Source organism: Carica papaya, chromosome 1, assembly GCF_054855325.1.
Source record: "Carica papaya isolate Zhongbai chromosome 1, ASM5485532v1, whole genome shotgun sequence".
Lineage (NCBI taxonomy): Eukaryota > Viridiplantae > Streptophyta > Magnoliopsida > Brassicales > Caricaceae > Carica > Carica papaya.
The window spans coordinates 28623594-28640733 of NC_142309.1; the positions used below are offsets into that span (position 1 = coordinate 28623594).

General features: G+C 34.1%; 3 protein-coding genes and 1 non-coding gene across 5 annotated transcripts; 1 reads left to right on the forward strand and 3 right to left on the reverse strand.

Moving 5' to 3' along the window:
* Positions 1 to 946: 946 nt before the first annotated feature.
* Positions 947 to 6741, reverse strand: CLV1 (Leucine-rich receptor-like protein kinase family protein). Its single transcript, XM_022047056.2, has 2 exons — positions 1611 to 6741; positions 947 to 1524 (listed from the first exon to the last, which is right to left on the reverse strand). Exons 1-2 carry the CDS (start codon positions 4201 to 4203, stop codon positions 1163 to 1165), a joined length of 2955 nt encoding a protein of 984 aa, XP_021902748.2. The 5' UTR covers positions 4204 to 6741; the 3' UTR covers positions 947 to 1162.
* A 268-nt stretch (positions 6742 to 7009) lies between these two features.
* Positions 7010 to 14681, reverse strand: SYTB (Calcium-dependent lipid-binding (CaLB domain) family protein). 2 transcript variants are annotated; one of them, XM_022047058.2, is made up of 14 exons: positions 14365 to 14681; positions 12528 to 12835; positions 12258 to 12411; positions 11288 to 11386; positions 11137 to 11187; positions 10907 to 11030; positions 10241 to 10359; positions 9915 to 10016; positions 9617 to 9691; positions 9382 to 9455; positions 9053 to 9299; positions 8417 to 8767; positions 7683 to 7814; positions 7010 to 7332 (listed from the first exon to the last, which is right to left on the reverse strand). In XM_022047058.2, the coding sequence occupies exons 3-14, from the start codon at positions 12366 to 12368 to the stop codon at positions 7204 to 7206; spliced, it is 1614 nt and encodes a 537-aa protein (XP_021902750.1). In that variant the 5' UTR covers positions 12369 to 12411; positions 12528 to 12835; positions 14365 to 14681; the 3' UTR covers positions 7010 to 7203. The 2 variants fall into 2 exon arrangements, with proteins under 2 accessions (XP_021902750.1, XP_021902749.1); XM_022047057.2 differs by lacking the exon at positions 14365 to 14681 and adding an exon at positions 12907 to 12978 and having other exon boundaries at positions 12258 to 12835.
* Positions 14355 to 17088, forward strand: PE11 (pectinesterase 11). Its single transcript, XM_088221378.1, has 7 exons — positions 14355 to 14406; positions 15167 to 15178; positions 15452 to 15587; positions 15705 to 15864; positions 16002 to 16190; positions 16313 to 16548; positions 16739 to 17088. Exons 1-7 carry the CDS (start codon positions 14355 to 14357, stop codon positions 16944 to 16946), a joined length of 993 nt encoding a protein of 330 aa, XP_088077504.1. The 3' UTR covers positions 16947 to 17088.
* Positions 14508 to 14598, reverse strand: LOC148270518 (small nucleolar RNA U30). Its single transcript, XR_015816028.1, has one exon. It is a non-coding gene; the product is annotated as a small nucleolar RNA U30 (small nucleolar RNA).
* Positions 17089 to 17140: the final 52 nt, after the last annotated feature.

Below are 17140 nucleotides of genomic sequence, written 5' to 3' on the forward strand. Positions count from 1 at the left end.
AATATATATTAAATATTATTTAAGTAATTGTAACTCATTTTATTTTATTATTACGCAAATAGCTGAATTATATAGATACTATATAAATATACAAATATTTATATGTTACTTAAATATTTAAAATATTATGATATATACATATACATTTCGAAAACAAATTAATTAGGTTAAGTTGGTCCATTCGATTTCAATATTTTAGAACCAATAACCAAACAAAAAAATATAACGATTTTAAAAATAAAATAAAATTGATTTAACCAATTGGCCGAACTAATTTATTTAAATAAGTTCGATATAGTCAAAGAAATTAGTTCAATTCAATTTTTATATTCTTTCAAGTGTATCGTATTTTTTACGTAACAAAAAATTATAATAAGAATGTAATAGTATACAAAAAAAACACGAGAGCTCGTGTTTATAGGCTAAAACGCATGGTAACTCATGTTTATGTAAAATGAAAGTTGCTATTTTGAGTTCGTTGTCTTCATTCATTGAAGATAGGTGACATAAAAGTATCATTTATGTCGTCAGAAGAGTTAATTGTCTGATCAAATGACATTTTACAATAAAGATAGAGCCTTTATATATTATTCGTCGTGTTAAAAAATATAAATTTTGTTAAAGTGATCTTTTTTTTAATCTCATTTAACTTTGACATTGTAATATTTATTTGTTTGTGATAATAAAGATTGATATTGATCCACGTAAACTGTCACATAAAATTATATTATTTTAAAATTATTGTGTTTTCTTATTGTATGTATCATTTTTGTTAGTTCGAGACCGTGTATAAAAACTAATATTACAAAATTCTAATTTGAGCATATTAAACTTTAGTTTGCGATGCAACACTCTATCGTAACGGAGCAGAAAGCAAAAAATATGTTTCTCATCCTCATTTGAAGACAAGAATTTGCTGATTGCCTACAAAATATTAAAACAAATATGCATTCAAAACATGCTCATGGTCGTAATCTGTATTACTCAAGACTTGCGTTAATTATACAGTACTTACATGTATGCTAATTTTGGTCTCGTCAACTCACGAATTAAACATAGTACGGTTGATTTCCATTACACCAACCACAAACCACACAATTTTAATTGCGGCATTTTCCAACTCCCACTAAAATAATTACAGATTTAAACTATAGAGATGGGGCTAACCATTGGATAGAAGAAGGCGAGTTGGAGCAGAGTGAGGGGGGTTGGTGAGCATGTGAACAACTTCTCTCATGGTGGGTCTAGTAGAGCTCTCATCCTCAACGCACATCATGGCTATCTTGAACAGAAGAATCACACCAGACAGTGGATATCCAGTGAGCCTCGAGTCTATGATGGCAAGAGCAGAAGCTGCATCAGACGGCGGAGACACTTCTGATGTTGTTTTTCTAACCCATCTCACAATATCTACACCATCTCCGAACTCCCCCACTGGCTTCCTCCCTGTTATTAGCTCCAGTAGAACAACACCGAAGCTATAAACATCACTTTTCTCATCTATTTTCAACGTGTACGCGTACTCTGTTCACGATATAACACAGAGAAGACTAATAAGAGTTGCAACAGTATAAATAAACGGAGGATGATGAAGAACAAGGAGGACGAACCTGGGGCGATATAACCGTAGGATCCGGCTATGGAAGACATGCACTCGGATGCCCCGGCATCTTGTAAGAACTTAGCCAGCCCAAAATCAGCTACATGAGCTTCAAAGTCGGAATCCAGGAGTATATTATTAGACTTAACATCTCTATGTATAATCAAGGGAGAGCAGTCGTGGTGAAGATAACACAACCCCTTAGCAGCCTCTAATGCGATCCTGTACCTGGTCTCCCATTGCAAGTGCCCTCCTTTTGATCCATGCAACAGCTCCCCTAAGCTCCCATTTGGCATGTACTCGTATAGCAGTAAGTTCGTGTCTTTGTTAGACACGAACCCTAAGAGTCTCACTATATTTCGGTGTCTGATTCGACCCAACGTCTGAATCTCGGCTGAGAACCCATGATCGCTTCTCCCATGGCCTCGTCCTACCAACCGCTTGATTGCAACGTCAACTCCATCTTGCATGGATCCACGGTACACGATTCCCGCCCCACCTTTCCCTATGATGTTCTCTTCTTTTAGGCACTCTAGCACGTCGTCTACCTTGAAATCTAATCGTTGGAATGCTGTTAGTTTCCAAACCCGGGAATTTTTGCGCCTCAGCTTTCTCAGCCTATAAACGCTGAACATAATGAGCATCAAGGCGGTGACAAGTGTTATGATTGTAATCGTAAGCTTTGAGGAACTAGATAATGTCGTGTGGTTGTGCCCATTTGCTCGTCCGGTGTTGGTCAGAGACCGGCAAGGAAGGTGGTGGGGTAGACAGAGGTTGGGGTTTCCACTGAAGGCTCTCTCGTCGAAAACCACAAACTGACCTCCAGTTGGAACTTCACCAAATAAATCATTATTGGAGAGATCAAGAATCGTTAAACTTGTCATGTTTCGAATCTCTTCTGGGATTTGGCCAGTCATCTGGTTTCTTGATAAATTGAAGATGCTTAAGTCCATCAGTTTTGCGATTCCTTTCGGTATTTCCCCAGTAAGGTTGTTTCGACTAAAATCAACTGATGTTAACGACATGCAGCGAGAGAACGAAGAAGGAATTTCACCACTAATGTTGTTTCTACTGATATTTAGTTTAGAAAGCTGCTTCAAGTTGAAGAGTGCCTGGGGAATTTCACCGTAGAATCGGTTCATTTCAAGCGAGATAGTCTCTAAGCTGAGCAAGCTACCGAGAGCTGGGGGTATTTTACCTGTTATCCAATTGTTAGCCATTCTTAATAGACTCAGATTTTTGCTTGACATCACTGTAGGTAGTTCACCAGATAAATAATTGTTGTCAACCTCAACTTGGGTCAACATTGGCAAGTTGAAAATCCCTGGAGGAATGATCCCGTTGAGTTGATTCCCCATCACCATAATTTTGGTTAACGACTTGCATTCACCAATTTCTTCAGGGATGGCACCGAAGAAAAAATTATCCATGAGAATCAACGTCTTCAACCTCCCTCCCTTGCATAAATCTCGAGGAATCAGTCCTGTCAAGTGATTATAACTTACATCAAGCATAAACAATTTCCCGTTCCGACCGAGATTCTCCGGCAACTCGAGTGTGAAGTTGTTACCCCACAGATGAAGGACCTCAAGATTCGGGTAATCACCCACAAAAGATGGGATGGGACCATAGAGATTGTTTTTAAACATGTTGAGTAAGGTAATGTTTTTGAGAGTAGAGAAGCTCTGGGGGATCTCCCCCGTTAAATGATTGAAGGAGAGATCCAGAGATTTCAAGCTAATCAAGCCGGAAAGTTCAGGCGGTATACGGCCGGTGAGATTGTTCATCTGAAGGAAGAGAGAGTGCAAGTGTTTCAAATTACTCAAACTGGTAGGAATCTCTCCGGTGATATTACAACTAGACATATCAAGAATTTGGAGCTCACTCAAGTCTCCAAACTCCCGTGGAACACCGCCATTATAAAGATTGGAGTAGCCAATAAACAATGCTTTGAGTTTCTTTAAGCGAGCCAAAAATGCTGGGCTCTTATCAGTTAGATTGTTGGCATTTAAGCCTAAATACTCCAAGTTTTGAATCTCTGAATAACTTTCTGGTATCTGTCCAATGAAATAGTTACCTCCAAAGGACAAATGCTTGAGTTTCTTGAGGTTAGCAATCTGGGTAGGTAATGAACCTGAGAAATTGTTGTTATAGACGTCGAGTATCTCAAGCTCTGGCATGCCCAGTGTGATTTCTCCAGGAAAAAGACCGCTGAATAAGTTGTTAGAGATGTTGAATATCTTCAGTAAAGTAAGGTTCCCTATCTCTAATGGCAACCTCCCAGTGAGATTATTGGAGGACAATGTGAGATTCACAAGCTTGTTCAAGAGCCCAATCTCTGGAGGAACAGTGCCATAGAGAGGAACAAACGACACGTTTAGAGAGGCAACGCGTGAATCTTGATCACATGACACACCAGAGAAGGAGCAATGAGAAAATGGAGAAGACGATGAGTTGTCCCAATCCTCAAGTCCGGAACCTTTTGGGGCAATCATGGAAGTTTTGAGCTTAAAGAGAACATCAAGGTCGGTGTAGCTGAAGCAGACGAACAACAATTGGAACAGAAGAACAATGAAATGAAGGTAAGTATAAGGAGTTCTCATCTTCCTATGTGGCCTTTTCTTTCACTAACATACAATACTGGTTCTACTCCAAACATAGAGGCAAGAAAGTTGCTTTCTTTTTCCGCCACTGGTTTCTGTTGGTGAATTTAATCCAAAGTGAAGAAAGTTGATGGGAAAACTTGCTGTTGGTAGAAGATAGGTACAAGTACAATATAAATATGGAGATGAGATAGAAAAGTTTATAAGTTGTAGCGAGGAAGATAGGCATTTGTTCCTTGTGTTTTTCTGGGCAAACAACACTGACCACTAGTAGTAGTGAGGAGTATAGATTCATATTCTCTACCAATTTAAGTGCTTGAAGAATTCCACGTTTAACAAACAATTCAGTGATTTGGAGAATAAAGACAACTACTTTTTTTTATTATTCGTGTTAAGCACTAACAAAGATATGGGTCAATTCAATTAAGTCGTGTGGCTTTTACCCTTCATAATAAAATCCCCACTTTTGGAAATCATAATGTATGTATGTATAGATAGATATGTATATATATATATATATATGTGAATGTCAACTTAACTTATAAAACAGCAGCCTTCCAAGATGCCTGCGCAATTTGAAGGAACGATTGCCACGTATAGTGCCCCCCCCCCCCATGCACGATTGTTTTATGTTCTTTTTGTTTTCTTGAGATGCCATGAAAGATGGTTCAAAATACTCGCTAGTTGCATTGTTGACGGCTTCAACATGATCTCCAGTATTATCACTTTATAAAATGCTTTTATAGTCTTCTTCTTTTTATTTGATCTTCTTCTGTGTAGTCTAAAGTTTAACTTTTGGCAAATTAAAATTATAGTTTTTAATGCAAATATTCGTGTTAGGCACTGATGCAATTAGGCAGGGTGTAGATGTTTACGTGCTTGACCCAGCAGCATTTTGTAAAATAACCACAATTTTAAGATGTGGGTGGATAAGAATTTCAATTCATTTATTATCATTTAAGAATATTGCATAAGATCAAATAACCAAGGATTTTAATTTAAAAAAATTTGACAAGGGAATCTTTAATGAATTATATATATATATATGTATATATGATCAATTATATATAATTTTAATAATGTAACTTTATAATAAGAACACGTATACTACAATATTGTATCAATAATATATCGAACATATACAGTTTACGCCTTGAACTCTCACCCTCGTAGAACTAATGAAATTACGCATCATCCGACTAAGAGATCATATCATTTAATAGATTTTAAAATTATAATTTCTACCTAACTTGATGTTATTTTAATTATTGTAGTATGCCATAGTAAAAAATCTTAAAAAATGGTTGTTAGTTTAAATATTGAAGAGTTAATTCCCTCAACAATTGCTTAAGAATTTTGACATACAATGAACATATATAGGACCAGAGAGGAAGGCTCAAAAAACCATGAACAAGAGAGATTCTCTTCCATTTCTACCAAATACTAAACTAAAGTTTAGGGTTTAGTAGAGTTTCAGATACCATATTATGGTAGATAAATCTTTTCTTATTTGTTATTGCTGAAATCTAGAGTAAACAAGGAATGGCACCTTTCCCATGTCTAGAGGTTCTTCCTGTCTAATGCTATTTTCATCTACAAGTTTCAACCAAAATGATCTTTTGCAGTTATGTCCTCAAACATTCGGCTCGTACCAATTGTAACACAATCTTTCCAAATATCTTTCAATAAGGTCCACCCAGCTTAATTGTTTAACCTTGGCTAACTGTAGAAACTTCGTTTTGAAGCTTGTAGTAGTTCAGGAAGTCTTGCCAAGTTCATGGTGGCAGTGAGATTCAAAGGGTTTAATGCTCAACCTCTACTGCTAATATATTCTTGTAAGCCACTGATTAATATTTGAACCTCTTGTTTGAAGCTCAATGAGGTTACACAAACAATGATTAATTTGAGCATTGCTAAGATTTGGGGAAAAACTAAGGAATTAGTTTAATAAATACGGAGACTTATTTTGTATCAGGATTACAAATGAGAATATAGAATTTTCAGGAATTGCACCTAGCTTCCTCTAAAACAGACTATGCCACTACTGTAACCTGGTAATTTGCTTTAAAAATAAAACTAGACTGGCTTAACAATCTATTCAAGAGACAAAATTTTCTTACAAGGAAGAATATGAGAAATCGTTATGTGCCAAATGTAGTTGTCTCATATGAAAAGAGAGAACTATTGCAGCTTTAAGAGATTGTACTGCTGAAAAGAGTATAAAGGAGAAGATAAACAGAATGGGAAGCAGAAGACTAGAAAGAGACAACTTTATAATCTTTTTTTTTTTTTTTTCAACTTTATTCCTCTGATTTCAGTCCAGGATAATTGATGTTTTCAGTACTTTGTAATTCCTTTTCTTCTTCTTCTTTTCTTTTTGGCATATGAATGGCACCATTTGGGTCTTGATAATATGGGGATCCAAAACCCTTTCTTTTTGTTCAAGGTCATCTTCCTACGCTGAAGATTTGATAATTGATGTATTTAGTAATTTGCATCTCTCCATTCTGTTGGGTAATATTTTTTTTTTTTGAAACAAAAGAATGTTTGAATACAGAAGTGTATTCCAAAAATTTCAGCATTCTTTTCCTTGAAGTAGAATAACAAAGAAAATGCCAAGAATATAACAAGGTAGAATTAGATAATGCAATTGTAAAAATTCAATGGAGGATTATTCATCTATAAAATGCTTCGGATAACATCACTTTTAATGCATGATTGGACATTTGAAAGAGAATCAGACCATAAGTGAGCATCCACTTTGCAAACAAGTAAAAGCAACTAATCACAGAAATTAGAGAAGAAATTGAAGAAAAATGAAATCATAAAGCTATGGCCTCAGAGTTATGAGACCTTTTGTTCCTTGGGAAAGCATGAATTTGGTGCTCTTATGATGCTAACAACAGAATATACATCTGATCTTACTTAACATAAGATATTACCTGGCCTTATCTTTTTTTTTTTGAATTCCCAGGAAATGACCAATAAGAGGCCTCCTTTTCATGCAGTTCTCCATTGCAGCTCAATTTGAATCCGACCATTTTTTGAGTCAATGAGATGGAACTTCTCATTGATTCTTTTGTTGGTAACAACATCAGCAAGGTTTATATCAATATAACCCAGAGCCTCCTGATAAAACATCATAAAGAAAATATATTAGTTGGACTAAATATGTGCAAAAATAGGAGATTAGGAAATGAATACATTCATTTCAGAATTGAAAATGTAACTCATGGATAAATATAAGCAACAGGAAGATCGGGCTTTCAATTCTCATTTCTAGGTTCACAAGCGATTGCAAGGATAACTTTTATATTTCTAATAACAATAACTAGTGAACAAGCCAACAAAGGTAGAGTCCAAAAGATTGTTTTACGAAGAAAGAGAGGTTTGAGTTTCAAAATATTTCTTTAACAACACTGAGAAATGGATTCCTGATTTTGTGGACCAGTAAGTTGCAGCTCAACAGCAATTTATACCTTTGGATGCAGTAGTCCCATCCTTGAAGAAGTACTAATCACTTCCACATGAAGTCTATCATTCATAGGTGGTTCCCCGAGCATAAATTGAAAGTCTTCATCCCATCTTGGATCTCTATTTTTCTTTAATCTCTGTATCAGTGTCATGTCAAACACCATTGACTTGTAAACAACAATCCACACCATATACATGAGGATTCAAGGAATATAAAAAATGACAATCTATTACCAAAATGAATACTTTTTAAAAGCAAGGTGTTGACTTCACCGCCTATTCTCTCTTAACTAGAATATCTGACAATCTTCTTGCAATAGGAAAAATAATATTTACTTGCTGCCCAGGGAATACTACCTAAATAGAATTAAGTTTATTACAAGACAGAAATCCTATAGAAACTCCAAGCCTTCTTGAGCACATCTACAAGTAACCTTTTCCCCCCTTAGGAACTATATAACTTGAGTAAACTAGGAATGCAGGATTTTGAGCACTCAGGTCTCAACCATATGCTTATCAAGGTATGTAGGGAAACAGCTCTTGTTCCTATCGATTATTCATATGAAAACATGTCTCATCAAGTTACTCATGTAAAATAAGATGTATGGCTAACTGAGTCTACTTATCTATAAATCAAATCTTCAGCATTGGATGAATGGGAGGAAAGATGATGCGTCTTAGTGAAACTATGCTGAAGCAAGTTACCTTTGTCATATATAACAATTATGTTATGGCATACCTTCGTTTTTCTCTCTTCTCCTCTTAACAGCAAACGAACAAAAGGATTTGTATGGTACTTCCCTTCTAAAGCCTCAGCTTCATGCACAATAACAACAAGCAAACCACCACCTTCAGGCGTTCCTTCTGGAGCCTTTTCTACTGCATTTGGATCATCAATATCATCAGGCACCTCATCCTCATCAAAAGGTTTATAAACAACCTCTAGTACAAGTTGCCCCCTTGACTTTTCATTCTGAGCATCATTTTGGTCCATATTTTTAAGCAGATCAACTGTCATAACTTTTGGTTCTTCGGCTGTAAGCTCCCTCAATGGTATTGCATTGATGCCCATTTTGTCATGCTTGCCAACCTAGGCAAAAGTTCATGAACAGCTTGAGTGATACAACCCAGAATAAGCACATTACGGAAGACAAGTGGCATTTAAGAGATTTGCATAGACTAGGTGGGGTTGCCTTAGGGCAAATCTAAGCTCTTCCCATCCACTATTATGGAAAATAGAAAGTCAGTGCACAAAAGCTTGAACAAAAGTTTACAACAGTTCAAATAGATATTGAATGCTTAAAAGGTGTTTACCAGATTCCTAGTCAGTCAAGGAAACACAAAAAAAATAAAAAAAAATAAAATAAAATAATACCTGTTCCCAATCATAGACACTTATCTCCAGAACTTGAGATTCTGGATCTTTTACGACCAAACTAAATTCCTCATTCCATTCAGGGTTTAAGTTGTTGTGTTTTACTGTTGTTTTCTTTATATGAAGTTTGTCCCCAGAGAGCTTTAGTTTCACATAAGGGTCTGATGCCCCAAGGAGATCTTTCTTTCTAAGTTTCATGGCTTTTAGGACCTTCACACTAAGAATTCCAACAGGTTTCTGCATGGCCCTGCCAATTTCAAGAGAAGGTTTCAAAAGTATAGAAGAAGGACTTATTACTGTAACTCAGAAATAATATCAGGCTCACATACTTAGCATCCATTATTTGCACTTCTAAGGCTTTAGGCCATAGGTACATATTGGCAACTTGATCCTTTATGAGCTCCTGTGAAACAAGAAATGAATCATGAGAGCATAAATTCAGAAACCAATACAGAATTATTGATATGCAATTCAGTATGATTGAAAAGCATAACACATGTATGGAGGCATATAGTTCATCAGAAAAAGGGTTGACATCCCATGTAAAAGATTTAGAAATGTCACCTGTACAAACACATATAGGCCAGGAATGGACATTATATCTGCCCCTAGTAATTTCAGTCCAATGTCAACGTGTGGCTGCAAAATTGGAAAAAGAGCATTTAAGATCCAGAATCACGTTTCTTTTTCTTTTTTCTATTTAATATTAAGAAAAAAAAAACATAAAATCGATCTTGACAACAACAAACTTCACATTTGACTTATCAGCACCAAAGACCCTGCAACCTTGACTTCTGAGTAAAATTTTCCACACATAAAGATAGGTTATTAAACATATATAATAATGACAATCATCAGATACCTTTGCCATGAGAGAGACACATATTTTGGCAAAACAAGGAAATGACGGAACCAAAGGCTTTAGGGTGATGCGTGGAGTAGCAAATACTTGCAAATCAACCACCTGAAATACTTCAAAAGAAATCAGTCTCAAGAAAAACAAACACACTATCAATGACCTTCTCTCCATGTGTAATGGAAGTGTAAACTTATACATGTGTTAAGCTGTGCACGTGTTCCTGCACAAGCATGCATCTCTGAGGAGTGAATGAGTGCACGAGAGAGAGACCCTGACATCCAACATGTTTTCTCATGCATGTTTTTACTCTTTCATCCTCAGACACATACCTGAGCAGTAGCTTTCAACCCAAATGCTTTAACAGCAACAATAACGTTAGGATTCCCTGCCCACTTCAATGATGGCTCCATGATCAATTCCTTCTCATCAGTTACATAAACTTTCATTCCTAACATAAGGAAAATAAGGGTGATTGAAAATGAGAAAAGTTTTTCTGACTTGTATTCTAAGGGGAAGAACAATAAAAAAAAAATGCAATTTGGCCATAAAACACGTTACAGAGAAGTATTATTGTTGTAATTTTGTGTACGACCAACAAAAAGTGTTGACTAGCCAAGGCAACAACAAAAGTAGTGACAATACAATTATGGTTATATGAAAAAGTAAACTACATTAAACCTCATGATAGGACTCTTTTCTTTGAGATTTGTGCCATTTGCTGAAGCACCCATTATATATTTGTACAATCCAAGTTCCTTACACAAACATTTATGTTCTTACTACGGTTATATGATTCCTTCAGGTATATCAACAAAGATTTCTATTTTGAATGGCAAGAAAGAAACCATAGTGGTTAATTGATGTTGCTGTGCGAGATTCCTTAAACTATAAGCAATTCTGCTCAGGCATGTTTTTGATGCATCCATCTTTACATACTAGTTAGGGAAAAAGGGGTGTTCTGCAGGCAGAACTAAAGGAGGAGGGAACAAACTAACCTTGAAAAGTAGGTGGTAAGGAGCCCAAGGTAAGTGTCTCAAATTCAACTGAATCAATTTTGTACTTTGGAATCTGCTCGGCAATAATGGGCTTTGCAATGTTCCTAGCAGTATTGCAGATTGCCTGAGATGTTGGGGTATAAAAAATTAATTTCTTTAATAGTTTTTCAAAATTTATTTGAAAAAAAAGATGATAAAAGAAAAGACTGAACATTCTATAGCTGTCTTACCTTGTCCAAATAAGGCCACATATTCCCGATAAATTTGTTAAGCCAATCAACCTTCAAAGAAACAAGTTTTCAAGAAGTCGTTAAACCTACAAAACATATTTGACATACAGAAAACCCAGAAAAGAAATGGATATAGCAAAGAACAACATACACGATCAAAATCTGGATTTTTCACCCACTGGGGCATTTCTGGAAGCAATCTTTGCAAGTTTTCCAGTTCTTGTTCAGTCACTGGGTGAATTACAGGATCCTGGATAAATAAACAACCACTAACAGTAGGTAATGCAATCAACTGCTCAATGATTTTCAACAAAGTAACTACCAAAATTCCTGTTTCCTAATATAGCTCAGTTTATTAGTTGGATAAATTCCCTTTGTCCACAAAAAAAAGAAAGAAAGGAAATATAGTTTAAAAAATAAAAATTTGTTTCCTCATCCAAAGTTAAGTACATGATGCTAAAATAAGATTCTAACAGACATTTCTCACAATGTTTTAATTTTGTGAAATCTTTCAAAAAATACACTTAATATACCCAGCACCCAAGAAAAAAATATAGATTACTTGCAAAACTACCCAGTCTATGCCGCTGGATGGAGATTACCGGGCTAAGTTTCCATCACTTTCTAATGACTCTGCATAGATTGCATGCAAGGAAGCATACAGAACAGTGATCTCAGAAAACAAAATACAAACCTACAGTTGAACAAATACTGTTCCAACTTCCGAGTTTTAGCTCTTTACCAATTTCAAGTACCCTTCTTATTGTAACAATCAATATTATAGATATGGGATTTTCTAACAACAGAACTAATTGGACAGCACTTTCAAGCAGTTAAGGAGAAAGAAATAGGCCTTCTCTGACATAGAGTACTAACAACTTAATAATTTGCATCCCTTCCAGTGTTCATTTTTCATCTACTGTTTTACCTATAAGACGTAAAGTTTAAAAGTTATATATGTATCTCTTTTTGTGGTAGGATAAATCCAGAAATCTCAGTCTCTCGTGCATAATCTAACGGATGCAAAACTGTAGCAGAAACCCATAAAGCAACCCAGAGAAAGAAAGTGGAGAAAAATCAGAAAATGCTTTAAAATTAGAATATAGTTACAGAAAGCTGACCTCAACAGCAGTTGGCAGTAAGTGAATGAACATGAAATAACCGATGATAATCCCAATTGTAGTGCCAACGCCAAAACCAAAAGCACCCAATATAAGACTGAAGAAACTCATTTCCAATCTCGTTTCAGATCACGCAAAAATCTCCAACTTCACCCTGTCAGAAATCAAAAGATATCTTCCTCCTTCACGACGCCATTATGGAAACATACAAATCAACGAAATTGAAGAAAAAGACGACATGATCGGTCGAAAAAAGCTAAAATGTCATACATAAACATTGTATACGCAAATGCACAAAAAGGGGAAAGGAAAGCGCGGATAAACGCCTTAAGTGCAATAAAAGTAGCATTTATTATTGTGGCCAAGCTTGTTCCAGTTTCAGTGGATTTGCATTTTAACAAAAATGGGTTTTGAAGAGAAAGAAAGATTCAATGGCGTGATGCATGGAGCGCGCGTGTAACGTCCATTTGTTTTGGGTAATTTATGAGTCGTTGGATCTTTTATGATTCATTTAACGCTTCAGATTCCAGCTTTTCAACTTTGTAATCTCCATTACTGCTCTGCTTCACTAGCCCGCACTGTTGATTAAGACAAAAATTAAATTAAATGCATCAGAAAGGAAAAAGAACTACAGAATGATCATCCTCACCCCTCTTTTTTTTGTCCTTTTCTTGTTTTCTTTTTAAAGAATGTTTGATCATACTAAAGATGCCAGTCTTTTCATTATCCATTTTCTTTTTAAATCCACTTTTTGTTCTTGATTTTATTTATTTTTATTAATAATACATGAATAATAATAATATTATTAAATTAAGATAAAAATATTAATTTCAATAATTAAATAAATAACTCATTAATTTAATATTTTTTTATTTATTCATAATGGTTAAAATTAAATAAAATGTCATAATCAATAATTGTTATAAAAAAAAAATATATATTTTAATAAAATAAATAGTTTTAAAATAAATTATAAAATTATTATATTTTATAAACATTAAATTATAATAATAAAAATAATTATCAACATATTCTCATTTTATTTGAATCTTACGTAAATTAAAATTATAAAATTATTATTTATAATATAATTTTATATTATTTTTTTTAAAAATATGTTAAATTTAATAAAAATAATTTTTACATTAAATATTCTTACAAATAAAATTAAGATTTTTATATATACGTTGAGTTGTTTGTACTTTTATTTTGTAATTTTCTAATAGAATTAATTTCCATTATTTCAAAATTATATAATTAAAACACAACGTGTATTTCGATTATCATTTATTTAAATATATATATATATATATATGTGTATGTATATATGCAGGATGATAAGGAAATGTTTTTATTTCATTGGGTTGAAAATGTGAGGAGTTTGAGATTTTTGTTTTGCAATGTTGTGACATTATCTTATCTTATTTTATTTTTATGGTCATCATGTGCTTTGATTGCGAAACAACCATAAGAAGCACTAGGCCACGATGACGGCAAAAATGTGCTCCCTCCAAATATATATACAAACACACACACATATATATATATACACACACACCCACGTTGCAAAAAGTCAATTAATTGGTTATTCTTTTATTATTTTTCAATGAAAAAAAAAATTAATTTATTATAATTATCGAATTTAACTTAATCATTATAGTATTATTAGATTTATTTTTTAAATAAAAAATAAAAATGATATACACATATTAATTATAACATATATATGTATAATTATATTTATATTATATAGGGATAAAATTTTAAATGTTGTTCACTTAAATTTTGAAGTACAAAAAATTTAATACAATAATGTAGATAGTATTTATTTTAATTTTTAAATATACAAAAATAAAATTTAATTTTAATAGGCTACAAATCAATACACATTATAGTTTTTAAGTACAAAAATAATTTTGATAATATATATTTAAAATTTTAAAATATGAAAAACAAACATTTTAATTATATGGAAATAAAAATTTAAATAGTATCTATTAATTTTTATTTTTTGGTGATAATATAAATTATAAATTATTTATTAAAATTTCTATATAAATCAATCTGAGGATAATTATCGATAAACAAGTTCGTAAGATGAATTTACCAGTTGAAACATGGCCGATATATGAGATGCGAGTGATAAAAGGCGAATCCCAGTAGCGTTTTCAGTTTATAAACAGCAGCGGATGAAGCAAATCACAGAAGAAATCAGAAGAGAAAGCAAAAAGAAATGGGAAAAACGAAGGTGCTCAGAGAAATTGAATGAATGGATAGGACATTTGTCCTCATGTTTCAAATCAGATTAACGAGATGTATACAAAAACCCATCATCATCGCACCTTCTTCCCCTACTTCATCTACGTAAAACAAACACAGAAAACGACGATCGGATGAGGAACCACAGAAATTGTTTGTGTTTTGAAGCCGGCGCATTAGGGTTTTGCTTCGATTTATATAGGCAGATGGGGGAGAGCAAAGTTGTTGCTCTAATTACAAAAATGCCACGATTTGGGCTTTATTGGGCTTCAATGGGCTGATAATCACCACAAGTTTCTTAATGGACGTCTACTTGGCCCAGTAAAAATTCAGAAAATAAAAAACTTGGTTTGTGCGCATAGAAACTTTCTGAGTAGATCAAAGAAATTTGTGAAGTAGGAAATTTGAGTAGACTGAAATGAGGTCCCCGTAACATAAAGATTCCTTCTTTTTTATTGAAATTTTGTAAATTTAAATAAAATTAAAGCTAAAATAATGGAGAAATGAAGTGAAATCCACCACTAAAGTATTATACTATACAGAATAATGAAATCAATTGTGTGAATATCCAGATTCAGATTGTATTGTATTTTGATGGTCTACTTGTTATCATTTGACCAAACAAAATCCGCCATTAACAACGCATACAGACTCACGTAAAGGTAAGCAATTTCTCTTTTCGATTTCAAGAGTAAGGAATCCTGCTGGTTTAACTTTGCTTCATTTCTTCATTTGAATCATCCTTCGACAATAATTTTGAATGCCCTTTACTCCAATTTTCACCAACAAAGCTCCCACATGTCTGCACATGGCGGCTTTACAAGAATCAACGATTTAAACCCATTGTCACCCTTCTTTGGAATTGTATTTCTGGTATCAATTCAACTGCCAAGTTTCTGAATTCCTGATGGCTAAAGCTGCCACTGTATCTTTAGATTTCTCCACTGCAATTCTGGTTCGAGTTGATCAGTCTGGGAAAGGGGATTTCAAAAACATTCAGGATGCCATTGATTCTGTCCCTTCTAATAATACACAACTAGTTTTCATTTGGGTCAAGCCAGGAACGTACAGGTTATTAGCTTTCCAACTTTTTCTTGCATATATATATATATATATATGTACATAGATTAATAATGAGAAATTAATTTTGGGTATGAACGGAAGTTCATGTACATGGTAATGAAGCAGAGAAAAAGTAGTTGTGCCTGCTGATAAACCTTTCATAACATTGAGCGGAACAAAAGCCTCTAACACCGAAATAACATGGAATGATGGTGAAGAACTTTTTGAGTCTCCGACTCTTGCTGTCTTGGCTTCTGATTTTGTAGGACGATATGTCACAGTTCAGGTATATATTAATTTTCAGGAAGTATATATATATATATTTTTAAAATCTGTAATTTACTACTCCTGTAGAGTTATTTTCATTGCTTTTGAGCTCTAGCCTGGATTGTTGATCATGTTCAATTTTAAATTTGTTCATAGAACACGTTTGGGACAAGTGGGAGGGGCGTTGCAATGAGGGTTTCAGGGGAAAGAGCTGCATTCTATGGCTGCAAAATTGTATCTTATCAAGACTCTCTCCTTGATGACACGGGAAATCATTACTATAAAAATTGTTACATTGAAGGAGCCACAGATTTCATATGTGGAAATGCTGCTTCTCTCTATGAGGTGAGGACGCACTACATATATATACATACATACAATGTCTAAGTTTTACTGGCTTTCAGTTTGTGTGTGTGTATATATATATATATATAGATATTTATATGAAAAGCCTCATGTCCTTGTAGAGATGCCATCTGCATTCAGTTTCCGAGAGAAATGGATCAATCACGGCCCAAAAAAGGTCGTCTGCATCGGAGAATACTGGCTTCACTTTCTTGGGTTGCAGGGTTACTGGGAGTGGAAGTGCCTTGCTCGGAAGGCCATGGGGTGCCTACTCAAGAGTACTCTTTGCTCAAACTTACATGTCAAGTGTCATCAGTAAACAAGGTTGGAATGATTGGGGAAATGAAAGCAATCAAAGGTAAAATCAATCAATCGGTCTTCTTTTCTTCAACATCATTAAATACTTTTAATTGAATATCTCACGATTCGCGATATGAAATATTTTAACAATTACAGAGAATCTAAACTATTAGGAATTTGATTGTTTCGTCAAAATATTGATATCGGAGATAATTTATAAAGTGTTGGGTTGTTGGTTGTATGAACAGTAGGGTGTACTATGGTGAATACAAGTGCTATGGTCCTGGAGCTGAAAGATCAGAGAGGGTTAGATGGTCACATAGTCTATCAGATGATGAAGCTGCAGCCTTCTTGACAAAGGACATTATAGGAGGGAAAGATTGGCTCAGACCACCACCCACCCACTTCACAAGACTCCCAACAATCACCTCTCACAATATCCAGACTTTGGAATAATTTAAAAGATATTGTTGAATTCATTTGCAAATTACACTTCTAACTAGGAGATAGTGCAAATTGTATTAAGATGCAAGAAAAATATTGATATTATAAAGGATTTCATTTGAAATTAGAATAATATATTTTAAGTTTGATAGAATCAATCGTTCTAATATCTCGTGTAATTTTATATGAATTTATTTTTTATCATT